General features: G+C 37.5%; 6 protein-coding genes and 1 long non-coding RNA gene across 8 annotated transcripts; 5 read left to right on the plus strand and 2 right to left on the minus strand.

Moving 5' to 3' along the window:
- The first annotated feature begins 406 nt into the window (after positions 1-406).
- LOC145894812 (catechol O-methyltransferase-like) lies at positions 407-1,642 on the plus strand. Its single transcript, XM_082983460.1, has one exon. It carries the CDS (start codon positions 488-490, stop codon positions 1,124-1,126), a length of 639 nt encoding a protein of 212 aa, XP_082839586.1. The 5' UTR covers positions 407-487; the 3' UTR covers positions 1,127-1,642.
- A 2,868-nt stretch (positions 1,643-4,510) lies between these two features.
- On the plus strand, positions 4,511-6,859 carry LOC145895081 (uncharacterized). 2 transcript variants are annotated; one of them, XR_014401595.1, is made up of 7 exons: positions 4,511-4,808; positions 4,919-5,010; positions 5,075-5,257; positions 5,317-5,481; positions 5,672-5,846; positions 5,901-6,000; positions 6,289-6,859. XR_014401595.1 is itself a non-coding variant. In XM_082983831.1 (6 exons), exons 4-6 carry the CDS (start codon positions 5,380-5,382, stop codon positions 5,939-5,941), a joined length of 318 nt encoding a protein of 105 aa, XP_082839957.1. In that variant the 5' UTR covers positions 4,511-4,808; positions 4,919-5,010; positions 5,075-5,257; positions 5,317-5,379; the 3' UTR covers positions 5,942-6,233. The 2 variants fall into 2 exon arrangements, 1 of the variants encoding a protein (XP_082839957.1); XM_082983831.1 differs by lacking the exon at positions 6,289-6,859 and having other exon boundaries at positions 5,901-6,233.
- Positions 6,860-8,359: 1,500 nt separating this feature from the next.
- Positions 8,360-9,249, plus strand: LOC145896098 (uncharacterized). Its single transcript, XR_014401664.1, has 4 exons — positions 8,360-8,365; positions 8,736-8,812; positions 8,930-9,006; positions 9,129-9,249. It is a non-coding gene; the product is annotated as an uncharacterized LOC145896098 (long non-coding RNA).
- A 2,378-nt stretch (positions 9,250-11,627) lies between these two features.
- On the plus strand, positions 11,628-13,754 carry LOC145895784 (uncharacterized). Its single transcript, XM_082984569.1, has 5 exons — positions 11,628-11,879; positions 12,294-12,441; positions 12,574-12,680; positions 12,838-12,990; positions 13,617-13,754. The coding sequence occupies exons 1-5, from the start codon at positions 11,628-11,630 to the stop codon at positions 13,752-13,754; spliced, it is 798 nt and encodes a 265-aa protein (XP_082840695.1).
- Positions 13,755-15,317: 1,563 nt separating this feature from the next.
- Positions 15,318-17,395, plus strand: LOC145894364 (uncharacterized). Its single transcript, XM_082982926.1, has 4 exons — positions 15,318-15,630; positions 15,708-15,852; positions 16,530-16,636; positions 16,693-17,395. Exons 1-4 carry the CDS (start codon positions 15,379-15,381, stop codon positions 16,939-16,941), a joined length of 753 nt encoding a protein of 250 aa, XP_082839052.1. The 5' UTR covers positions 15,318-15,378; the 3' UTR covers positions 16,942-17,395.
- A 592-nt stretch (positions 17,396-17,987) lies between these two features.
- Positions 17,988-19,388, minus strand: LOC145895785 (equilibrative nucleobase transporter 1-like). The gene has a single exon (XM_082984570.1). The coding sequence runs from the start codon at positions 19,386-19,388 to the stop codon at positions 17,988-17,990; it is 1,401 nt and encodes a 466-aa protein (XP_082840696.1).
- Positions 19,389-21,100: 1,712 nt separating this feature from the next.
- On the minus strand, positions 21,101-22,528 carry LOC145895786 (equilibrative nucleobase transporter 1-like). The gene has a single exon (XM_082984571.1). The coding sequence runs from the start codon at positions 22,514-22,516 to the stop codon at positions 21,101-21,103; it is 1,416 nt and encodes a 471-aa protein (XP_082840697.1). The 5' UTR covers positions 22,517-22,528.
- Positions 22,529-27,336: the final 4,808 nt, after the last annotated feature.

Genomic DNA, 27,336 nt, shown 5'->3' on the forward strand with positions numbered 1-27,336 from the left:
AAAATCGCATCGTTACAAACTTCAGCCTATGAACTATAACCTGTACAAAAATCATGTCGCTACCTCGTAAGGTGGCCGAGTAACCCGCGTTCAAAGTTTTGTTAACTGGCGGTTTATTTTTGTCAACTAACATCCCTCTGGTCAACCAGCTTCCCTTTGGTGTCAAAAGTTATAGTTTGGTGATGGAATATTTCCTGACAAGCTAGCCTAGTTTGTGTGTTTATAATGTGTGGTGTTAAACCGTTGAAACCAAAAATTATTTTGCCGTAAAGACAGTATAGTTGTTAACCTTACATCAAGAATTTAATAGACTCTGGCTAATCTTTTTTGTCAAAAGTAACACTGTTTAGTGATGCTTAGTATTTTATTTTATAAAGTGTGGTGTTAATAGATATACTCTGTACCAGTCATATAATAATCAACTTACTTACATCTTACATGTGAAGATTATTGTGGATCCCAGTTAGTATTGTTGTTACCATTAGCAATGTCTGAAAAAAGCATCCCACAGCGAATTTTAGAGCATGTGATTGGCAATGCGGCAAAGGGAGATGTGACAAACATCATCAATGAAATTGACCACTTTTGCTACACTTCTGCAAAAGGTGCAATAAATGTTGGTGACACAAAAGGAAAATATCTTGATCAGATTGTTGAAGACTGCAAGCCAAAATTAGCCTTGGAGCTTGGTGCATATGCTGGTTATAGTGCATTGCGAATTGCCAGGGCTATGCCTGAAAACGGCCATTTGTACTCTGTTGAAAAGAATGAATCAAATGCTGCTGTGACAAAACAAATGATGGCTTTTGCGGGGTTGCAAGACAAGGTTACTATTCTAACTGGAAGCAGCACCGATGTTTTACAATCTTTGTCAGTGTCCGGATTTGATTTTGTGTTTCTTGATCATTTTAAAGATCTGTATAAAGTGGATCTTCAGGTTTTAGAAGAGCGGAAGTTGATCCACAATGGAAGTGTGATTGCTGCTGATAATATTGTGTTTCCTGGTTGTCCAATGTTTTTGGATTACGTTCGTAAAAGTCCAAATTACGAATGCACAACTTACATGGCCAAACTTGAATACAGTGAGAGGGAGGATGGCATAGAAAAGGCTGTGTACAAAATTTAAAATTGCATTTAAAATATTATTTAGCAATAATTTGCTTTGAAACTAATTTTATGAAAAGATCCTGTAGTGTTTGTCATGTTTGTGTCTTTAAGTTAATGTTTTTCTCTGTCAAGTTCCTGAAACATTTTTACATAAGATGTTGTGTGATCGTTACAGAAGTACCAAGCAAGAACTATGCAGAAATTTTGATGAAGCGAAGGATAACATGCTCTCTTCATGTGTTGATTCCAATACCTCTTCATTTGCTTGACTTTTATTGCATTCACATACCCCCAATCATGTTTTATTGCATTCAAATACCCTCAATCATTATTTCACATCCACTGTCATGTCAAGTGAATTATTTTAAATTTGTATATATTTTTAATTTGATGTTGTGCATTTCAATTTTATCATAAATATAACAACAATCTGAAACACGAAAACTATTGATTGAATGCTTGGCAGTTTTCAAATTACAACTTTTGTCGGTTTGCAAGCAAATTGCAGGCACCTGCATACACCACATATACAATATGATTGCAATATTACATGGTTCAAACTAAATAGACCCCCAAAACAAGTGTTTATCTCATGGCTCTCGTTCTAAATTTGTTACATTCAATAAATTGGGTCTGCTTCCCAGAGATGCAGCTAAAATATTTAGGTTTAGTTGTCTATTATGTTGCATCGTGTATATATAAGAAGCAGTTGCAAAAACTGATTGTTTTTTGAAGGATGATGGATTCCCAATGAGATCAGATGAAACAGCAGCAAAAAAAACGGAGACACTTAATTTTGTAGGCAATATTCGTAAAACCATACAAGTAGGCTTGCGCCCCCAGAATTTGAGTCGACGCATCATGTGGAAGCCTAGCCTATAGATGTTGATAAGGTTTCGTTACTTAACTTGACGTTCTCTGTAACATACACAGATACATTGGAATAATAAGGCTAGCAGGAGAAGAGGTTCAGTCAGCAAATAATCTTTTTCCGAATAAAAATGCATCAACAATTCGCCTAGCTTTTTGTTGTGTATGTAATGCAAATTGGTAGTGCAATATATCAACGTCCGCTTTTTGCCTACGGCAATTAATGTTTCGGAGTCAGACAGCAGTTGCATGGGACGGAAATGCATTTAAGTCAACGCAACAACTGTCCTGTGGGTCCTCAAAAGATTCTACGTGGTTATACTGTGAATTTCGTGCTGCCAAGAGTTCAATTCACGACAAAGAGGGAAGCAGTAGGATCAACGGGTGTCACACCTGCAGGTGCAGGATTTCGATATACTTTAGCCTAATCTGCCATGAACAGAACGTTGACCACAAGAAAAGCAAATTTTCGATCCGAATAGCAAAGTTCAGGTCCGATTGGAACCTTGCTAAAAACACGACGTCCTGTTCCACAATTACGAAATTTTGCGAACACCATCAACACATGCGTCAGTATATGAACAAAAATTAATCGTAGACAACCCTTTATTGTCGGTCACTGTACAGTTTTTTACTTTCAAAGTGACATTTTCTGGTGGTTGATGAGCACCCCCTGATCGCTGACGATACTTATTTACCGAAATCGATTTTTTAAATATTCCGAAACACTGTTTCGCACAATTTTTGCGGAAATCGCAACTATTTGCCATGAAGTTGTCTTTATGATTAATTAACTCATTCTTCAAGCGCTCGCAGCGCCTGCTTTACCAATCAAATTTGCTGTAATCCGTGGAACAAAAGAATATTAGTAGTCTGGAACTTATGTTGTGAGTACTGAAGAAATTAAAAAACGAAGGTAATTGTGACAAGCATGTCCAAAACCGGCACCAAATCGATGTGTGCCGCTTTGAGGCATTTTTGGTACAACGTTTACCATGAGATGGAAAAGTTTTGCTGGTACCTTGGTGACGATAAAACAAATGGAAGAAGGGTGCAAGTGGCAGATTTGCGGCAAATGTACCAAAATCGTTGATGCTGTATTCCTTGTGCTTCTTATTGGGAAGAATTGAAGGAGGCTTTTCCTGAAGCAAAGTTAAATAAGGCTTATTGAGTTCGCTTTTAGCTTAGATTCTTAAATATTTTTATTATTTATATGCAAGTCAATTCAAGTTATAATTTGTGATAGTAGTTAGATCTCACTGCCCATCTGAAATATTTTCTACAGTTTTAATTATTTTGCGATTGATTTCAAAAAGGCGAAATGTCGACATGTCACGTGACTGGCCTTGACACGACATGTCACGTGACTGGCCGTGGCAGAAGTTTAAAGTTAAAAACGAAGAGTCGTTGAGACGAATGTACGGGAAACAACTTCTATGTGCAAAAGGTGCAACTCCATCGAACTATAGGAAATACCACTCGTATGTGTAGCACAACAATTGTGTGTTTATATGCGTTAGTTTGCATACAGTTACAACGTCAGTCGATTTTGTGTGGAAATCAGGTTACGTTTCACCTTGCAAGTTTTGCTGGTATATTACGTTAGGTTTATGATGTTTGATTTAACAAAGCAACGGCCTTAGAGAGTGCTAGAAACTCCTCGTCATCAACGTAAATGACTTCGCATGGCAACCAGTGAGCGACTTTCTTGGTCAGCCGACCCCTGAATATAGCCCTTTCCTTACAAAACAATGGTGGAAACATTGTTGAGGACCAAACCACACTTCCAGTCGTGGTTCAAAGACCAGGGACTTTACACTGTAAACCAATTTGGGTAAAATTACAAAGGCAACTTTGGGTACAATGTTAACATACCCAAAGTTTTTGGGTAAAATGCTGCTTTACCTTTATGATTTATACCCAAAGGAAAGTTACCCAAATAATTATACCCAAAATTATTGGGCTTACTGTTGTTTACCCAAAAGTGTTTGGGTAAAGTGATGCTTGTACTGTACCCAAAATAATTGGGTTATTTTTTTTGTTTTATTTTACCATACATTATCAATTTTGCAAACAAGTCTGAACCTTACATCGTCGGTATGGTTTGCATACATGTCAGTTTAAGGTCTAGCTAGCTTATAAAGAAAGAATGACAAAAATTTCATTCATACGGCATAGCTACAAATCGCTTTACGCCGTTAGAACTTTTGTTTGCACCACTCGCTGCTGCGAAATGTTTTTGACACCGGTTGATTACGTAATGCTGCGATAGAATTAAAAATAGTTTATTTGTATTATACTCTTACTATGGTGTATTATCCTCATAATGAGCTCATAATAAATCTCAATCTTGTGAAAATAAACCACTTGAATTATCTGAATTTTATTGAAATCTGCTCGACGAAACAGATTTACCATTAAAACTTTAAAAAAAATTCTAATTTACAATCCTTCAACCGTGTGAAGTACAAAAACTTTTTTAAAACAATTCTTGTGTTTCAAAATTATTTTTTTAAAGTTCAAACAATGTGCGCGTCACGCCTGACTGCTCACTGAAAAGGGCGCCAAACTAACTTGCCTCCCCAGTCTTAGTTCTTTGAACTTCTTTGTCTCTACCTGTGCGAACTTGATTACCGAACGTTTGGGCGCGCCTTTTTCTTAATTACAGGTAGTGTTGTAAGCTGTTTCGTGTATCATTTTGTGAGTTAATCAAAAAAAGTGAAAAAGACTTAGTATGGATTTAAGCATCCAGGGTTTAATTGATTTTGTCAAGACTACTCTGGAAGATGTCCCACAAGGGGAAGTTCTTCAAATAAATGCTGAAATTGAGAGTAAGTTTTACATATACTTCTTTAAACGTGAAAAAATTGCCAAAGCTTTGATAAATTACACTTAACTTGGAAAAGGTAGGCTATAAGCTATATATATATATATTTTGCAGACCATGCCGACATCTAAAGAACGAGGCGTTTAGATGCTTTCTTGGAGCAGTACAAATCAGCTCGTCTTGGACTAGGTACAACAGATGGCAAGGTTAGAGTGAAGTATAACTTACCAAGTAATTCAATAACCATGCTTATTTATTTACATTTCACAGGCATTTTGGTACAAAAATATATCAGACCGATTAAATGTGCATGCTAAAAAACAGCGGAAGTGTCATGGGTACCCCTAAATCAAAAGAGCATATAACAACCCTTCTTTAAAGCGAAGAAAGGTTTCTCATCAATCAAATGAAGTACATACACGGGGCGAAAACTTGTATGACGAGGCAAAAGAAGTATGGATTTAAACTTTTTAAAGCTTTGTTATGATGGATTTTTGACTTGATTATTTTAGATCCTACTGCATGAATTTAAAAAAACAACTTTGCTGCGCAATAAGAAACTTATTGCAGAAAAAATGGAGGAAACATTTTGTGTCCGCAAAAACTTTGTTTTGGAAAATAATCCTTCTCTTATGACATTAATAAAAGAATGGCCAGCTTTAACTATGTACAACAAGGTATGTTAATTGTATTTTAATGTATTTTTGTTACATATACATCAAAGCCACATATTGACAAGTCAGAGCTCCACTGCTGATTCTTTAAATCTTCGTCTGACTTGCCAATTTGTAGCGGCTTTGAACCATAGCTTGACTGCGGTACTGTAAATTTATGGACTGAATTTAATGTAATTTCTATTTCTTGTAGTTGCTTCGTGAATTTAAAAGAAAACAAAATTTTACTGATGAAGCTGCTTTGAACAGCATTGCCAAAAACTTGTTTCAAACAATTATTAAATATTCTTCGGGAAAACCAAACAAAACATCCTATATGAAAAAAATATTGGACTTTTTGCCATTTGATGAGAATGATTGCTTTGCTGGTAAGCCTGAAAAAACTATCACTTAAAAAGGTTACAAAATTTTTGTTTTTGTAGATGTTCACTTTATGGTTAGAAGATTACTTTTGTGTACTTAATCGAAGTCCAATACAAAACAGCAAGTTGGCAGGAGTGGTATTTGCTAGATTTGTGCCCTGTAAGTATAAGCAATCATATTTCATATTTTCATGGAAAATTTTTGTTGTTGTTTGGGTCATTGGCCAGGTCATTAGTGTGAGGGCAGTTTTTGTATTGACCTAATGTACTCATTTTATATCCACAAGACTAGCAAGGCTATTAGCTTCCAAAAAGTTATTCTGTGCATAATTATTTAAAATTGGGCATAGTGTAAAAAGTACAATTTAGGTATTGGAAAGCAGCATCCTTATTATTTAGCACAGGCCAATAGTAACCGAGTATGTAACTAAATTGTTTTACTATTTAGATCAACACAGCATTTGAAGATATCAGGGCCGATTTTGGAGATCGGCAACAAACTGTGTTGTTTGTATATGGAGACATTTTCTTGCCGCAAAAAAATGCACTTTTTGCGGAGAAGAACCCTGTGCTCAGTGTGGACAGCATTTCTAAAGGCATCATAGCTTTATTTGCTGTGTATTATATTCTCAATTATCAATACTGCCCACATATAACCAAAACACTGCAATTTCTTCAAACATATTTGCTTAATATTCCTGAAAACTCAATGTATGATTCAGTGCGGGAGTTAAAACTTCAACTTGACAAACTAAGCCTGTAGTTATTTGTGTTGACTGTAGTTATTTTAAATGTTCATGTTCTTTCTACAGAATGACAAGAAACAATAAATGTGATTCTTCGAAAAAAACAAGCTGTGCAATGTCTATGATTAATGGGCAAAAAATGACACAGATTCTGGGCATAGTGAATTTAAACCCAAAATAGTGACCAGATAAAATTGGGTCGAATGTGTTTCTACCCAAAGATTATTGGGTAAATCTATAGGGTAAGAAGATATTTAACCCAAAAATTTTTGGGTTTGAATAACCCAAAAAATATTTTGGGTTTCCCAACGAACAGACCCAATTTTTTTGGGCTTTTTTGACCCAAACTGGTTTACAGTGTAAGATGTTCGGCGCTTGTGTGGTTTTGCTCGCCGCGTGACGAGTTTATTACATTTCGACTTTTTTCAGTTGATAAAACTATGATTTCTGTGTTGTCTGTAATTTGATAGGTGTTACAGTTACTGTGATTTGAATGTATTGTAGGCAATATAAGTACTGTTTATATTCAAATAAAGTTGAAATTATCTGCAGAATATTAACACCTTAATAGAACAGGACATGATTTTTTAAATTTCAAATCATACATCGCACCTCCCTACACTTTCGGGTCCCAATTCTTTGTATTTTTAGCAGAATATTGTTGCGATCTTGAGGCTCGTTTTCCACACAATATTTGTTTTACAAAAATTGCGCCAAACATAATTAAAATGCAAAACCTTGTGCATAAACTTAATTTCCTGTCAAGAAAATTCGTGGTTTGTAGTGAACAGATGTTTTTAAGGCAAACAATTTGCAACAGTTTCGAAGCAGCGACGCGGGGATATTTGCGACAGCCCAGACACCCATAAGTGTTCTATATTTATTTCTATTTTCGAACAGATTATCAAAGATGAATTGTCCGCATGGTGATATCTGGTTTCGCGGAAAAAATACTACGACAAAATTTTGTTGATGGCTTCATAAATGACCATACGGTAGGCCCTATAGCATCAATAGGAAATATGACAAAACGCTTGATGAGCATATGAATACACCGTAATTGGCGTGGCTGTCATAGAGCGTGGCGCTTTTTAGTGTTGCATTACATACCCCATGGCAAATTTTGTCACAGCAAAGAGATCGCATTTACATCCGCCTGTCGATTTCTGCCGTCAGTCACAGCAAAACTTGTCGTCAGGAAAAGTAAAATATAACTAATAACAACGCAGAAGTAATGCAATGCTTACGCATAGCAAGGCTGATCTGGAAAAGTGGCTGATCCAGCTTGGCTGCAATGCCTTGGCTGCGAAGCCTGTGAACCTTATGATATAACTAATAACAAAGTGTGTTATGGATGGCCAGGGTGCGACGACTACAATTGGAACATAAAAAAAAAATTGTCAGAATTTCATTTAAATAAATTTTTGGAGATGCGCATAAGTAAACATATAATAGTTGACTAAACGAAGGTAAAGTTTTACAACATAGTTAATATTGCAAAGCTTTTCACCATTACTAAATAAAACCTTTTTTGTTACAAATAAATCTAATTTCGGTATGAAACGCGTAAACATTCCAAAACTGACGGCAACCACAAGCTGCTAGACATTCCAGAGAATGACTGACAGTCCCGGAATAAGGTCTGGAATAATAGTTTGTGTGAAAACAATGTGCAACCCAATCAACCATCGATCAGGCTTGCTTAAATCAGTATATAAAGAACATTATGGCGTGTGTGGAATCGTTTGATGATATCAAGGCTTGTGTGTGCAGCAAAAGGTAAGGAACGCTTTCTGCATACCCATTTTTGGTTTAGTTTTTATTTAAAGAATAAAGTGACTGTCCTCATACTGTTTTAAACATTGACATGTTTTATTTTTTTCAAACGTTTCGGCAAGAGCTTATGCCATCATTAGTTAAAAATCTGTAAATAATTTTCCTAAGTTTCTGTACGCGAAATTAAACGGCGTTTTGTAGAAACTGCTGCAAAAAGCAAAGCAAGCCTTTGCCAACAATAGTGAAACACTACAATGCGTATACATTATAAGACAAACTACACTTACATAAAACCGGTCTGCGAGTTCTCAATATCTTTGTAAAGTAAAATCAGATTCTCGCATTGCGTGTAACAAAATCTTTGGTGTGGCAGGAAATAATTGCAATGCAGAAAACGGTTCTCTTCGTTCTTTTACTTGCTTGTCTGCTTCTGGCTGACGCGGACGCATAGTAAGTGGCTATTATTTTCCGTATGACTAACATTTCTTTCCCTACAAAGATCGACCGCAAATTTTTCGCATACATACGTTCGTTTGTGACCTACATAACTTGTCTATTTTTTTTCAGTCGCTACTATGTATACAGACGCAGGAGATACTACAGTCATCGAAGTTACGACAATGTAAACGACAACCAAAACGAAGGTAAATGAATATAACGAAAACAAATTAAATGTAGGTTTTACTAGGTCTTATTTTGGCACAATGTGTTTTGAAATTGAGATTAAACGCCCACACTGATAAATAAGAGTTTTCTATTTTTTTAGACGACGGAGACTCAGAAATGTTTCTTGAAGACGAAATACGGGAATGAAGTTTTTCAAATATACACAATTTTTTTTGATTTGGATGAATAAACTAAACTTTCTTCGTCCGTTTTACTCCCAGTTCACCACATTTTACTTTCCTGAAGCTCAGTCTATGCCGGCCCGGCAGTGGGCCACATAACTTTTTTAGTAGATTGAAATATTTTATCTGACAAAAAAATTCTTTCTTTGATCCTTGCAGTTTGGCAAAGAGACAAAAACGATTATCGCCGAAATTTTGTAAGGTGGTAAACCACAAACAATAAAAATTTTAGGGCTTCTGATTGATAATGTTTGGGTTCCACCGAGTTCCACACATTGGGGGCCAAATGTGAGCAGACTTGTACGGAACGGGAATTATTTCGTCTGGTTGTCGTTGGTCTGGTATAGTTGTAGACGAAACATACACAAATATCGGTGCATTTACCGGTACGCAAAAACGATACCACCAAACAAATGCATAAGTAGGACCAAAAATTGTAAAAAAATATCAATAATACGCTGGTCTGGCGCACTTGCAAAGTTCTTTTGCATATACAAGAATTACTTTATGCATGGTTCAGTGTTAGTTAGTGCAAAAAGATTCAAGTTAGGTTGACATTTACGTCCAAGAATGACAAATCCTGGCCATTTTGTGTTTTTGGGATGAAGTTTATTGAGGGTTTATCACTGTTTATGAAACCTTTCCACTTTGGCTTGTGCCATAATGAGATACGCGTCAAACTAGCGCAGTCAGGGTCTTGGGAGGTATTAGAAGGAAGCAAAAGCTGAAAATCTGGTCGTTCAATATGTTCAACATGGATCCATGGTGATGTTGGCTGGAACGCGGGGAAAGAGGAGAACTTATAAATGTCACACTTCAACGGGATGGGAAACTCACTACCTCTTTGTTTTACAAGCCGACCCACACAAACCGCTACTTACAACACACATCACACGATCCCAAAATCAAAAACTTAACGTAACTTCATTTTACATAACAGAGAGGCAAGTCACATCGGTAACATTGACTCGCGAAACACCGACATATTCGGAAAGTTTTGGAGTTTTTTGCCAACATAAACCTTACACCCCCACCCATACAAACCAACACAAATTACAGCATTCACTTTTTTACCAAACGGACAAGGAGTTTCTGAGCCAGTATCTAGGCGTTGCCGTGTAACCTTTGCTAAGCCTGTGTTACCCAAATCCAAAAACCGTAAATCTGGCGATCCGAATTAAAGACAACAAAAGATAACAAAATTACTGTACGAAATATGGACCCACTAAATCTGTCATATGTGCCCACATGCTTGACAACAGCCACCGTATCGATTGGGAAATGGGCAAAAGTGATCAAACAACAAACTATTTTATCCAAAATTCATTAAATCAATTCTCTGCCCAATTTTTTAAATCGAAATGATGGTAAATCGTGTTCCGTGTTTGCCAATAAAAATTCGTAGTTGTTGTTCCCCCGTAGTTTAGTCGAACGACCAGTGGGATTGATCTCTTCCAGTGATTTACGTCCAGTTGAATAACAGATTTGTGTCTTTTTTTGGGCAATTTACCAGGCTCTGGTTCCGCCACGGTGTTTGTACTTATTCTATGTAGAAGCCTGGTCGTTCACACAAGCGAAACGTAAGAAAGAAAAATACGTTGTTTTATCGGCGGAAGAAACAATTGATCAGTAACTCTCCATTAATGCTATATTGGACGAAAGCAGATTCTCATACACTACGCTGCATGGATATAAATGCACGAGAACAATGCAAGAATAAAGAGGACAGTGTAAGCACGTGGACTACTCTTTTACAAAGACAGGGCAATTATAGTACTGTGGCATAACATTTCCAAGGCGTCGCTATTAATTCCACAGCATGTTTTGCTTGCTTGTTGTGGTAATTTCAGTTCAAAGCGACCATATAGTTCCACGTAGCACCCTGCTCCAACTGGCACCATGAGCTTGATTCGTAAGATTTCACTCTGACCTGTTAATGATCATCGCGGGAGCTGCATAGAAGCTAGATATATCGAGATCACAAATTCAAGTAGACCTTATTACTGCAGCGGTTAAAACTAGCCCTTTGTTTGTAGAGCAGACATGGTCAAACATTAGCTCACGGGCTAACTGTGACTCGTTGGGTCAGTCATACACCAGGGGTTGGTATAAATAAGGATTGCTTATATTGCATGCAGTTTGTTGTTGTGTAAGCGTACGCGTTTATTTTGCTTTGGTTGCAAAGATTTAACTTTAGTTATTGTAAATAGGTTAGGTTGGTGTTAGTTCATAAAATGTATTTAGTGTAAACACTGATTTTCTAGTTTGTACTCATATGTCAATTAGCCTGCTGCTGTCAATTTCTGCCCTGTGCGACAAAACGTTTGCAATCACTTCTTACATTATTTCGAATGACCAACAATTACTATTCGACAGGGTGTAAGTTAAGTTTCAGGTAAGATCATTTGGAGAACACAATGAAGGTTATAGTAGCAAGTATGCCAAAAAATGGAACTAAATCTGTATGCTCGGCCTTGACGATTCTTGGGTACAGAGTGTACGACTGGATGGAAAACTTTATGTATCTCGGTGACGATTGGCTAAGACTAACTTTGCACGGAGTAAACGTTGACGGTTTGCGGCAAATGTACGAGAATGTTGATGCGGTGACGGATGCCCCTTGTCTTTTCTATTGGGAGGAATTATTGGAGGCATTCCCACAAGCCAAAGTAAGTATATATTATATAAGGTAACTATCTGCCAAACGAACCGTACAGAGTGGTGTCAATAGTGCTGACAAATTTTGAACGTTTTTTGATGGCGTCTGACACTTTTGGTTATGGTAGCCTATATGTCCTTTGTAAAAAGTGTTAGGTGTCTTAACTCTATGGATATTAAACGTTATGACGGGCTATTATTGGTGCCATTTGCCAAAATTGTGTTTCAAATGAACCTCTTTGTTAACTGCCTGCATGGCTATCTACTTTACTCGCTATTGATACGTCGCAATGAGTTTTGGATCATACCCGCAATATGGTAGGGGCCTATTGAAAACTTTGTTCCATTTTATTGACAAAAGCAAAATGATGCCTTCGTTTCGTTGCTAACACATGTAAATTATCACAATTGAGATATTTCAACAGGTAATTTTAGTTGTACGTGATGACGAAGATGCATGGTGCAGGAGTTTGGCAAATCAGTTTAATATGACTGAACGGCCAATACAAAGGTTTATGTTAGCAGCAACACGCATGCTGGGAAGAAAATTGGAACATTACCGTGACATAGTTTGTAAGATAGGCTCTTTTGCTCGTACATTTCAGCATTTAACATATTCAACAAATTACGCACTTTTAGTTGAGTTGCGGGGCTGCTCAGGTTTTAATAATAACAGTTCCTCACATTAGTTTTGTTAACGTTTAGATCGCTGCTTTGGATACCGACGAGACTGGCCATGGGAAAAGCTCCAACTCTATCAGGATGAAGCACTGAAACGAATTTACCACAAACACAATAAGACTGTTCAGCAGGTTTGTAACCATTTTACCAAAGGTTGAAAAGAAAACAGATAAACAGACCAAATTATGTCAGCTATTCAGTGCTTGCAAATGATTCCAAAAATACACCGAATTAGAACGTGAAACCTTTCAAAAGTGGCAAACGTATTGTAAATAATTTTGTTTCTAGAACACTCCACCAAGTCAGCTACTGGTGATCAATCTAAACCAACTCAAATGGAAACCGATCTGCGAATTTCTTCAACTTCCAGTCCCAGATCAACCATTTCCTCACAAAAACAAAAGGGGAGAAATAAGTGAAGAAATGGCAAAGTTAGAGTTGGTAAAGGCAATTCGACTGGAGTGTCGGGTTATTATTATTGTTTTAGTTTTGCTTTTTGCCTATGGCGTGAGTTTATTTGTTCAATTCTTTTTGAAATGAAACGTTTAAATGTTCAAATGGTTTTCTTGCAATGGTCTTTTTTGGTTGGAGATATCAAAGGCATGCAAAACCCAATGAAAACCTGAAGGGTTCCAAGGTATAAAAATCATTTGTTTTTCCTGCAAATTGATTCCTTCCCAAACTTTTTTGATTGAAGCCTTTCTCTGTAATGTTTGAGCCACAGTAGAACAAACATATAGTGTGTGTTGGTATGTGGGATGCCAGCATCATTTCAGTGTACTGAGCTTTTGTGCAAGTCTGTGACAAAAAATAAAAAGTTTGCCTACATTGAAGTGAAATAAATATCTTACCATGTGATTTGACAGAGGGGTCTTTCAAAGTTAGTGCAAAAGATTTTTGAAACTGATGTAGCATTGTTACAGCTTCATGTTTAGATTCATACCACTGGTGAAGTAGAAATGATTGAAATTGAAAAAAAATGACCTGTAACTTTATGTCAGAAACAAGCATTTTTGCTGTAAAATGGGAAAATTAAAAAAAATTTACAAATATAATTAATTTTGCAGAATTCCCTAAACAACAATTTGCAAGTGCTTGCAAACCTTTTGCACAACATTGCAATGTTCAAAGTCCAAATCGTCAATGAACTCTTCACGACGGACACTAAAGTAAATTTTTCGACACAAATAGAAGTTAGAAATTAAAGGAAATTTGCACAATTTACCTTATCACAATGCCATCGGATATCATCAAACGTCTCGGCATTTGTATACAGTTCCTAAAATGGCGAGATTTCGGACATCCGATGATGTCGATTACTAAATTATAGCTTCTTTCACAAAATAACATTTTCGTAGATCGAGTCGGACGAAACTAAACAAAACCATGAAAAGTAGTAGACCAAACGCAAGCAGTACAAACTTGTCTGACTTGTCACTACACACAGCCTTCCAATGTAAACCCGCAGCAATCACATTTGTGATGTAACAGTCGGACGACAGTGGCGTAGTAATTGTAACGCAGGCCAGGAGTTGGCGCTAAATTAGCCGACCGGGTTTTAGTATTTTCCCTGCATACAATAGAAAAATACGTCAATATTACGGTTGAATGATCACACATGCGTGTGCTATTGCTAGGGCGAAATTGAGCCAGTTTTCGGGCAGTTTTAATTTGACTTGACTTAAGTATCGATCTTCACGGAAGTCAGATACGGAAAGAACTCACGCTGTGTTTTCAGACAAAACTAATCGTTGATATACGTCACAAACCGGTGTACATTGCAACACATTTAGCATTGAGTAAAAAGTGCATTGACAGAAATATGAAATATAATAGCGATTTTGGTCGCTAGATCATGGATAGGTCGCTATAGGCACTCGCTGGACAATACGCAAGTAATGAACGAAAATCTAACTTGAAACAATTAACCGTTTTATATGCCACTGAGATTTTTAGTATTATAAAATATTCGATCGCCCCAATCCCCCCCCCCCCCCTCTCGGATACGCCCATGGCTGGGGCCCAGATCCTTTACAACAGAAATCCCTTAGATTCGTAACAACGTAACGTGGACACAGTACAAGGTAATGGGTAAAAAAATATACTAGATGTTTATCAGAGCAACGTAACGCGGACATAGTGCCATCCCTGATCTTCGCCGTAACGTTGCAAGCCCTTCTGATTTTGTCGACAGGCGTCTCTTTGGTTGTTATGGTTAGAACCTTGCATGTCACACGAACAGGATATCCTTGACGCACTGTTGAGTGATGAGGGAAAAACGTCCCTTTGTTATCGAAACGAAAGTTTTCACAACTGTTTTGTAGTCTGATTTGCTTTCACAGGTAAAAGAAGTGGATCTTTTGTTATTGTTGGCAGCCCTGCATATATCTTGCAAATGCATTTAGGATATCGTGTAGAGTTGTCAAGTTGTGTAGCAACAACCATTTGGAATGTAGTATAATGGCCAACTTGTTTCTGTCTTGAGTATATTTTTCATTGCTGAAGCTTGCAACATACTGGTATGCATTTAATTATGTGTCACACAGCTTTTTGGCAGTAATAGAATAGTTTTGGCACCTTCTGTTATCAATACAACTTTCACACATGTGTTATGGTTGTTTTATAAATGCAAAAACTTTTTATAGCTGAGACAATTTTTGTAAAGTGTTGACAGATTGCTCATGTTTATGCCATAATAATATGCAATACACCTGTGGTAATTTAGTGTTCATTAGCATTTAACAAGATCTGCTAATTTAAAAATAACTGTTTTTCATGGAAACTTTATGACAAATTTGTTTTGCTTTCAGTCCCAAATAATCCAGCAGAATGAAAGTATTAGTTGCAGGGTTGGCAAAAACTGGAACCAAAAGCATGTGTGCTGCTTTGACACTTTTGGGTTATGAAGTGTACGACTGGATGGAAAATTTCTATTACCTTGGAGACGATTGGCAGAAGCAAGTTAAAGAGGGTTTTAAAGTAGAAGACATGAGACGAATGTATGAGAATGTTGATGCAGTTATGGATGGTCCTTGTGATGTTTACTGGGAGGAAATATTTGATGCATTTCCCGATGTTAAGGTTTATTCAGTTCTGTTGCATGTGTCAATAATAACAGGTTTAATGTCGAAAAAACATGTTGCCTTACATGCATGCAGGTTATTTTAACAACTCGAGATGAGGAAAGCTGGTTAAAAAGCGTGAAAACTCAGGTTGACCAACTTAATGGCGACACTGGCTACAGGATTGCTCGAACAATCACATATAGTGGAATAAGAGCTCATAATCACTTGGCCTTGACAGGTAAGAATAATTTTGTGGTGTTTTTGCTGTCTACTCTATGCTGACAGATGCAACAATAATTATTCATGGGTTTTGCATTTGGTTTGATATTGCGTACTAAAACTTAAACTAAACTAAATTTAAAAACCTTTGTTTTTAAAAATAATAGCTCATTTCCAGAAAACGCATAACACTAGCTAAACGTGTCATTTTATTGGCTGCTGTAAAATGTGCAAACTGTTTTAAAAAGCATCTTGGTGAATTTCTGGAAAGTTTCATTGGTATTTATTTGTGTGAGAATGATGTTCATTTTCATACATGTGAACAAAACATAATATAGCAATGAAACTTTTCATACTTGTAGGACCTAATGCCTCATCTCTATATTTCTATGGAAAAAAGTTTCTTCGGTAGAAACTCTTTGTACTCCCCATAGCATGTAAAGTTTTTTGGATGGTCTTTACAAAACCTAACTGTGTACTGCTCTAATCATTTTTTTGTCCAATGACCTACAGTAGTTCTTCATTATGAGTCGAAACCCCAACCATTGTTTTGGCGAACAAGTGAACTGCAACTACATGTATTATTAAGGAACTACTCCCAAACTAGATTTTAGGAATTAAATTGTGCATTGAGGCCGTATTGTGCATACTTTTGGACAAAACCAAGTTGAAATATTTTTATTGCATCACATTTAGCTCATCATCTAGCCAAAGTATGGACCTGGCCATATTCAACGCTCACCATGCTCAACGTTGAGTCTTTGAAACGCGTCAGACTGAGACATGACCGCAATGTGAAACAGGTAACATAACAATAGACAATACAAATGTATTTTACGATGTGTTATTATTTGTATAGATTGTGCCCGAGGAGCAACTGCTGGTTTATCAAGTAAAAGACGGCTGGGGACCATTGTGTGATTTTCTTGGCATTCCAGTACCAGACTTACCATTTCCACACAAAAATAAAGGTGGAAATGCACTTAATGAAATGAGAAAAGAAAATCCAATCATGCAGCAGATTGAGAGGGAGCTGAAAATTTCCCTCGGTTGTTTATTTGCAATAGTTGCTTTTGGCATTTATAAGAGTGTAAAATATTTTCGATAAACGGTTATATTTTCAAAAAGTACCTTTACGAAATTTCGTAACCTGGTTATTTGACTGTCAATTTTGCATTGATTGTGTATTTTCTTACACTGTGTTTATGTAGATGCACATTGTACTGATTACATGGGAAAGTTGTAATCACACCCTGTCCTCACTTTTCTGTATTTGTTGAACATTTTGAAACTTGCACTAGAAATTTCGTGTGTGGTTGTTGCAACCCTGAGAACATGTTTTCCTCATATTCAAAAGTTCAATGTAGTTTTGCATGTTAGTGTTATTGCGCCTGTGATGGTATATCATTGTGCATGGCTGAATTTGCATAGTGGACTTCTCCACTATGTAGGAGCATTGCACTGCATAACGTTGCTGCCCGGTAGTACTTTTGAGTTGCAATATTCAGATTCGAAGTTGCAATTTTTATTGATTTCATTGTTGTGTCAATACAAGTGTGCAGAAGATTGATTCCATTTTGAAATTTATGCTGCATCTTTTGTCAGCTATATTTTTTTCATAACGTGGCACACGCATTGTTGGCTAAAACACAAAAAAGGCGACGAATGCTCCTGCAACGGAAATGTTATTAACGTACATTACTAATTAGCTTACCAATTTCTGCGATACTTCGTGTTAGTCTCAGGTTTTTAGCTTTCTGTGGTAACTGATGCACTATTTTATAATGTTCAAAATCTTTCGAGCTTAAACTTGCTTAACAGGTGCTACAAATGGCGTGACAAGTAAAGTGCGGCTACGGCTATAAAACCAGCAAGAAATACGCACGAAGAGGTCATCATCGTTTGTCACTTTGTGCCCGTGGCTTCTTGGGCCCATAAATCCCCAGTCTCTATTAAGATTCGTGCTTCGCAAAGTCAAAACGTTGGATGTCGCCTTGTTCAACCATCTCTCTGGCCAGTCTTTATTTTGGGTTGACCTTCTAGCATCATGACCCTCGTGTCTTCCACACTATGGTCAGACTCTTTTGTCATCGTTAAAGTGGGCCACAACCGGTTTCAAATCCATACATATATATTTGCTTTTTAAAAAGCACATCATCGCGAAAAACAATTGTTAAGGTTAGGTGCAAAACATTTCCTTGTTGAAGCCAACAGGTTAAAGCACGCCTGTTTGTAAATCAATACGGGATGGACAATGGAAAGCAAACCGAGTGAAAGGAGTATGTAGTCTGCCGCGACTGTAACATGCAATGCGTTTTGCAGTAAACCAAACACACCAGAAACGGACAATGTCAGGCCGTAAACTTTACCGAAATGGCAAATTGGAAAGACATGTACGATGTAATTAGAAACACTGCCGAAGAGGAAAGATCGAAGAAATAACATTGTTACAAGGGACGCGTAAACGCTATTCAAAAGCACTGTGACCGACAGAGTGATTTCTAAAGAAACTGTAATAAGCATGGAAGCAAAGAGACCACGGAAGTGTCGTACGCGCAATGGAATATCAGAATTTCCGTAGTTGGCCACTTTCCTGAATATGATGCCGTTAATGGGGGCCGTTAGACCACTACATATAAGAATGTAGCCGAAAAGCATTGTAAGAAAATCACTCCTTGCTTGATCATTTACTACGGCGATCCATTTAACGTAACTTCCAAGAAAGTGAGCCATGCGCAAATTGCCGAAACACAAAAACATTAGATTCGACCAAAAAAGTTTGTTTTTCAAACATGATTTAAAACTGATTTGTTCGTCAATGTTCTCTTCGTTTGTTTCAAAGGTATTTCCTCGTGATTTTGATTCCGAGTCGTTTTGTTGGCACATCTTACTCCATTCCAATACACCAAACTGGACATTTTTGTTCTGTACATCAGGTAATCTGCTTCTCGGCAAGACCAGATAAGTTCGCAACCAGGGAAAAACACTCAAAATCGCCATGAAGCGAAACACACTTTTTAATGTGATGCCATTGTCGTAAACCAACTTGATGAGAAAAAGTACAACATACCCGGAATCATAAAAGCCATTCAGAGCTGTGACGTAAATCGACTTATAACTACTGACCAAATTCCCCAACTGTGTATTGGTGACTAGAAATTGGACTCCACCCACTGATATCATCATCATTGCAGGAAATAAAATAACGGAAGTTGTTTGTGAAGTCACGGCCAACAAAGTCCATCCCAAAGTATAGAAAGTGCAAGCAATTGTTCGCACGACCCACGTTCCAAAGCGGTCAAGTACGTATCCGAAAGGTAAGGCTGTAAGGCTCGCAGAAGCTAATGCAATCGCAAAAACAAGAACAAATCTCGCTTCCTGAGATGGACAAGCATTGGAATTTGTTTGGTTTGACATGTAGGCAGAGCAGTTGTCCCCAAAATAACCTTCTTGTGCGAGAACGAACTGCAACGAAGGCCAACCATAAATAACACCACCCATCAAAAGCACCTCAAGGCAAGCCGTTGCTATGCTTAAAACGTTTATGAAGAGCATTATAGACACTTTCCTGGCTTGCTAACTCAAACTTGTCCCTAATCTGGGGTCAATAGGTGCCAAAAAAAACACTTTTATCGGTTGGCCGCTCAACCGGTCGGAGACTGTTTTACATTAAACCTAGTGCTATTTGCAAATCCTATTTTTTAAATTTAAAGCAGGTTGATTAAAATTGGGTCTGGGATTAAGTCCTTCAGAAACTGACTTACTGTGAGTATGCGTACATTTGATTAAAACTTGCACGAAAAGACAAAAAAAATCACATTGTAACGCACCACTGATCTTCGGTCTGCCGTCAAATCAATTTCTTTCAGAACAAAGCGAGGGGCAATTATAATCACTTGCACAAAACTACCACGGAGTGTGCGTCGTTACATCCTGGTTTGTTATTATCTAAGCATTTCCGTTATAGTACCGACATATTGCCATGCCTACAGCAAGAATATATTTGAAGCCTCCTTTGCACAAAGAACTCATTTTTGTGATGTTTTCTTTTATCGTATATTGACCTCGTTTTTAGGCAACTGCGACTGGAATCAAACGCTATTCTCGCCACAAAGACCTTATGTGTTACATTACGATTCAGTACTAGATCTATAAACGAGTTATCAAAGGTTTTCCACACACTTATGGACTTGCTTCAATCAAGTGTGACTTATTTGGGCAAAAAATGGTGTCGCTCACAGTTATTCACATCTCCACGGCGATCATCTACTATGCGTATATAAAGAATAAATGATGCGAAAAGCAATTAATTTTTGTTGCATTTCAATAGATTTAACTATTAGCTGGGAGTGCTGAGAAAGCATGCCAGCATGTGCTGTGTTAGCGCAGCAATGATGCGTGACCAATTTAGATACTTTTGTCAGCAAAATACCGTATGTCAGTCGGTGAGAATAAAACTTTACATCGCATATTTTGCCTCGCAGTCTATATTTTTGAAATTGCGCAAGCTTCAGTTTTGAACTGGCAATAAAATCTAAATTAAGGTTGAGGACTTACTATTGGTTGTTTTGTGGTTAGAGCATGGTCCACCCAGGGTCGTGAGCACAACAGCGTCTGGTGAAATATTTTTTTATGCAGCTCTGTTGTTCACTTGTATTCCGTGTGTCTAAATGTGCTGTGTAAGCGTTCAGCGTACCTGTTCCACCCAGGCTGATTGTTAGCAAGTCCAAAAGGTGGAATGCCGTGAGTTGATCCAATGCTGACACTACTTATTAATATTTGGTTTTATGAAGATAAATTTTGCACAAGGAAAATTGTGCTTTAGTTTGAAACTATACACCGTCTGTTCACACCGGGTCGTCGGTAGATTCAAGGAAACAGCAGTCTGTAGTGCTGCGTTAACCACCCTTATTATTCATCAAAAATCCAAGAAATATCTTTACTTGACCTGCGGTTTCTCCACCAATGTGACGTTGGCGTTCTTTATTCGTGTTGATTCAAACGTCGCGCATGCGGAGCCTCAAGTGACGCAAAAAAGACGCGAGAAAAAAGCAGCGCGAGCAAAAATTAACATAACCCACCTCGGTACAACATTTTGAAGAAAATGTCGCTACAATAGTGATAAATTTTTCTTTATAATCAAACTAATTGCCTTAAAAAATCACAACTTTGAACTTCGGAACTCAAAATTTATCCATATGGGACAAGGCTGTTTCTGCAATAAGGAAATCTTAAAATAATGTGGGGATGTTCTTGCTGAATAATATTTATTTCTGGTGAAAGAATTGACGTACGTTACAATTATTGAAAAGGTTTGTGAAACATTTTCTTGTGGATTGCAAAAGGGTGAAACACGCTTGTTTATAAATCAACACGGGGTGAACAATAGAAAGCAAACCGAGTGAAAGGAGTATGTAGTCGTCAGCAGGTGTTAGATACAATGCGTTTTGCAGTAATCCAAACAAACCAGAAACAGAAAATGTCAGGCCGTAAACTTTACCGAAATGGCAAAGAGGAAAAACGTGCACGAGGAAATTATTCACACTGCCGAAAAGGAAAGATTGGTGAAATAACATTGTTATAAGAGACGCGTAAACGCTATTCAAAAGCACTGTCACCGACAGAGTGATTTCTAAAGAAACTGTAATAACCATGGAAGCAAAGAGACCACGGAAGTGTCGTACACGCAAAGGAATATCAGAATTTCCGTAGTTAGCCACTTTCCTGAATATGATGCCGTTAATGGGTGCCGTAAGACCGTTACAAATGAGAATGTAGCCAAAAATCTTTGCAAGGAAATCACTTTGCTTTTCATCGCCAATTTCTGAGATCCATTTAACGTAACTACCAAGAAAGTGTGCCATACGCAAAATGCCGAAGCACAAAAACATTACGTTCGACCAAAAAAGTTTGTTTTTTAAACATGATTTAAAACTGATATGTTCGTCAATGTTCTCTTCGTTTGATTCAGTATTTGTTGGTGAGTTTGATTCCGAGTCGTTTTGTTGGCACATCTTACTCCATTCCAATACACCAAACTGAATATTTTTGTTCTGTACATCAGGTAATCTGCTTCTCGGCATGACCAGATAAGTTCGCAACCAGGGAAAAACACTCAAAATTGCCATGAAGCGAAACACACTTTTTAATGTGATGCCATTGTCGTAAACCAACTTGATGAGAAAAAGTACCACATAAGCGGAATCAAACAAGCCATTCAAAGCTGTGACGTAAATCGACTTATAACTGCGGAACAAATTCCCCAACTGTGTATTGGTGACTAGAAATTGGACTCCACCCACTGATATCATAATCATTGCAGGATATAGAACAGCGGAAGTTGTTTGTGAAGTCACGGCCAACAAAGTCCATCCCAAAGAATTGAAAGTGCAAGCAATTGTTCGCACGACCCACGTTCCAAAGCGATCAAGTATGCATCCGAAAGGTAAGGCTGTAAGCGGTGCAGAAGCTAAAGCAATCGCAAAAACTAGATTAAAACCAGCTTCCTGAGATGGACAAGCTTTGAAATCTGTTTGGTTTGACACGTAAGCAGAGCAGTTATTCCCAAAATAACCTTCTTGCGTGAGAACTAACTCCAACGAAGGCCAACCATAAATAACACCACCCATAAAAAGCACCTCAAAGCAAGCCGTTGCTATGCTTAAAATGTTCAGGAAAATCATTGTATACACTTCTCTGCTTGCTGACTAAAACTTGACACTTGCCTGCAGGTAAGCCTATGGGCTCGATACGCCAAAAACTTCTATTATCGCTTGATCGATCAACCGGTCGGAGTGTGTTTTGCACAACTTTTTGCTATTTTCCAATCCCTAAATTTTAGTTTTCCTGTATATAAAAGCTGATTAATATAGGAACTGACACTATATTCACCAATAACTGCGGCACTGTGAGTGTAAATACTTACATTTTCATTTAAACATGAATAAAAATGAGAAATTGTGTCAAATTGTAACGCACTGATCTTCGGTCTGCCTGCAAACAACAAGGTTTGTTGCATGTATTGTTTTGCCGCACCAATGATCAGTGAGCAATTTTAATACTTTTGTCAGCAAACCACCGCATGATTGTTGAAGAGAATAATACTATAAATTGTTTTTTTTTGCTTCGCATTTTATTTTTTCCAAATTGAGCAAGTGTCAGATTTGATCTGGTGATATAATTTAAGCTACTGGTTCAAGACTTGCCGTTGGTTGTTTCTGGGTTAAAGCATGGTCAAGACAGGGTCGTGAGCACAACAGCGTCTGGTGAAATATTTGTTGATGCAGCTCTGTTGTTCACTCGTATTCCGTATGTCTAAATGTGCTGAGTAAGCGTTCCGCGTACCTGTTCCACCCTGGCGGTTTTCAAGGTAATCCAAAAAGGTGGGTTGCTGTGAGTTTACCAATGTTTAAACCATTTTCCGTACTTAATTGATTGTTAACCGCGATCCATAGAGTTTTTTTCACCTACCAATTTTATTGCTTACAATCGAGGGCGATTTACGTTATTTGATGTCGCGCCGATATTTTGTCTGCGACTTTGAGTTTCAAAGAAATTCACCTTTCACTCGCTTTGTCTTGCCATGAGGTAGTTTTATTAAGCACAGTTATCAGCGTACCTGGAAATTTTAAGCGACAGATTTGTTGATAATTATTGTTGTAGGGCACTTAAATTTGCCTTTCACATTTACGTGCGGGTTACATTCGAGGGCGGCTTGCAATCGAATAGATACAGGATTAATATTTGGTTTTATGTGCAGACATTTTGTATAGGGAAATTGTGCTTTAGTTTGAAACCACACTCGGGTTGTTCACATAAGAACGGGGATATTTTTAAGAAAACAACAGTCTGTGGTGCTTCTTGAACCACCTTCATTATTCAACTTAAATCCAAGAAATATCTTTTCTTGACGTGAGGTTTCACCAACAATGTGTCGTTGACGTTCTTTATTCGTTTTGATTCGAACGATGAACACATGGCAACTTAAAAAAAGCAAAAAAAATATGCGAGAAAGAAGCAGCGCCAGCATAAATTAACATAACCCTCGTCGGTACAAGATTTTGCAGAAAATGTCGCTACAAACGTGATAAATTGTTTCAAAACAATTAATTGTCTTCAAAAATCACTACTTTGAACCTATTCTTCGGAACCCAAAATTTAACTATATGCGGCAACGTCGTTTCGGCAATTTCGAAATCTAAAGATATTGTGGTGATCGTCTTGCGACAAATATATTTATTTTTTAAGAAACAAATGATGCAGATTTGAGTTGAAAAGGTTTGTTAAACATTTTCTTGTAGATTCCAAAAAGGTGAAGCACGCCTGTTTGTAAATCAATACGGGATGGACAATAGAAAGCAAACCAAGTGATAGGAGTATGTAGTCGTCAGCAGGAGTTAGATACAATGCGTTTTGCAGTAATCCAAACAAACCAGAAACAGAAAATATCAGGCCGAAAACTTTACCGAAATGGGAAATAGGAAAGACGTACACGAGGAAATTAACAACACTGCCATAAAGGAAAGACTGGTAAAATAACATTGTTACAAGGGACGCGTAAACGCTATTCAAAAGCACTGTCATCGACAGAGTGATTTCTAAAGAAACTGTAATAAGCATGGAAGCAAAGAGACCACGAAAGTGTCGTACACGCAATGGAATATCAGAATTTCCGTAGTTGGCCGCTTTCCTGAATATGATGCCGTTAATGGGTGCCGTTAGACCGTTACACATGAGAATGTAGCCAAAAATATTTGCAAAAAAATCAATTTCTTTTTCATCGCCAATTTCTGTGATCCATTTAACGTAGCTTCCAAGAAAGTACGCCATACGCAAACTGCCGAAGCATAAAAATAATAAATTCGACCAAAAAAGTTTATTATTCAAACATGATTTAAAACTGATATGTTCGTCAATGTTCTCTTCGTTTGATTCAGTATTTGTTGGTGAGTTTGATTCCGAGTCGTTTTGTTGGCACATCTTACTCCATTCCAATACACCAAACTGGACATTTTTGTTCGGTACAACAGGTAATCTGCTTCTCGGCATAACCAGATAAGTTCTCAACCAGGGAAAAGCACTCAAAATTGCCATGATGCGAAACACACTTTTTAATGTGATGCCATTGTCGTAAACCAACTTGATGAGAAAAAATACAACGTACCCGGAATCAAATAAGCCATTCAAAGCTGTGACGTAAATCGACTTATAACTACTGGTCAAATTACCCAACTGTGTATTAGTGACCAGAAATTGGACTCCACCCACTGATATCATAATCATTGCAGGAAATAACACAACGGAAGTTGTTTGCGATGTAACGGACAACAAAGTCCATCCCAAAGTATAGAAAGTGCAAGCAATTGTTCGCACGACCCACGTTCCAAAGCGGTCAAGTATGTATCCGAAAGGTAAGGCTGTAAGCGATGCAGAAGCTAAGGCAATCGCAAAAACTAGATTAAAACTAGCTTCCTGAGATGGACAAGCTTTGAAATCTGTTTGGTTTTTCATGTAGGCAGAGCAGTTGTCCCCAAAATAACCTTCTTGCGTGAGAACAAACTGCATTGAAGGCCAACCAAAAATAACACCACCCATAAAAAGAACCTCAAAGCAAGCCGTTGCTATGCTAAAAATGTTCATGCAAATCATTGTATACACTTCTCTGCTTGCTGACTAAAACTTTACACTTACCTGGGCTCGGATAGCGCAAAAAACCTTGATTATCGGTTGATCGGTCAACCGGTCAAAGGCTGTTTTGCACCACATTTTGCTGCTATTTTGCAACCCTAATTTTCTATATAGCAGGTTGATTAAAGTAGGGACTGACAGTAAATTCTACAATACCTGTGGCTCTGTGAATGTAAATACGTACATCTTGATTCAAACTGGTACTGAAATGAAAAAAATATGTCCAATTGTTATGCACCACTGACCTTCGGTCTGCCCATACAAACAAAATGGTTTATCGGAAGAACGGTGCAATTAATCACGTGCACAAAGCTACTACGCAATGTGCGCCGTTATATCCTGGTTTATTTGTGTCTAAGCTATTCCGGTGTAATGTCGCCATATGTCTATGCCTACAGAATATATATTTTAAAGGTGTTGCTGCTGTTGGAATTTACTGCTTTTCCCGGTTTTTTCCATGGCGATAAACCATACGTGGAAATATTAAACGATGAAAAGGGTATTTAATTTTTGTTGTATTTAATTTTTGTTGTTGAGAACATTTGTTAGCATGTGATGTACTAGTGCACCAATGATGCGTGACCTGTTTAGATACTTGTATGCGCAAACTACCGAAAGTCAGGCGGTGAGAATAAAACTTTATACCGTTTTTTTTGCCTCGCAGTCTTTTTTTTCCAAATTGCGCAAGCGTCAGTTTCAAACTGGTTATAAAACGTTTATTAAACTACTTGTTCAAGTTCAATATATAAAATTTATTTACCGAAGTTGTTATAACCTTATGGAAAAGTATACTCGTCCTTCATGCTACATGTATTTTGCCACGGCCAATCTGAAAGAACTTGGCTTGCTGTTGGTTGTTACACTGGGTTAAAACAACGTCCATGCATTTCCAGGGTCGTGAGCGAAAACACTGTCGGATGAAAGATTTTATGACTTCGGGCGGGTTTATTGCGTGAATTCCTTAAAGGCGTTAAAGCTTTTGTGCGATTCGAATGTCGAAAACATCATTCGATAACAGCATTAAAAATAAACAGCATTGAAATATAATGTAGATTATGTACTTCGTAGAGACGATCGTCCATAAATGTCAATCACAAACAGGTTCAATTTGAGAAGAATTGCAAAAAGCAGATTGACCTAGAGGAATGCTGCTGTGTGTTGTGCTTGGGTTAAACATCGTAGTCCACAACTCATTTAACCAGCGTCAAATATCGGACAATTAGTAATAGCTGCAAATGTTGATGGTTGTTATCCAATTGATGACAATGTAACAAATGAAAGAAGTTTGAGGTGGTGGAACGACAAAGTACACCAACGCTTTAGGTAAATGTCAACAAATATTTGGTTGGGTTGCCTTTTCTCTTTTGGCGATACAAAGCAAACGTGCACTATTGCAGCGTAGCTCTTCGTTAGCGACCAGCAATCGTTGTTTACTGTGCGAACTTGTGTTTAAATGACAATGAATATGGTTTGCTACATGATTAAACAAGGAAAAACGTGTTTAAAACTTTACTGCATTTATATGTGGGTTTGAGGCCTGGATAAATGTTTGTGATTTTAGCAATATTTGTGTGAGTGGAAAAAAGTTTGTCGCAAATTTTATTTTCATAATTAAAAATTGTTGGTTTTTGGCAGGACGTGTAGCCTGTAGTGCTGCTAATTTGCGAGTCCATCGAGTATTTTGGAACATACGTTACAAAACTGCAAAGCTAGCAACTTGCTTTCCAAATCAAACAAACAAACAACCACAGAATGGCTGAAAATATTGCTGGTAAGTGCATTATAGATACTGAGAAATTTATAGGTATCACCATAT

Source organism: Ascidia mentula, chromosome 3 (assembly GCF_947561715.1).
Source record: "Ascidia mentula chromosome 3, kaAscMent1.1, whole genome shotgun sequence".
Lineage (NCBI taxonomy): Eukaryota > Metazoa > Chordata > Ascidiacea > Phlebobranchia > Ascidiidae > Ascidia > Ascidia mentula.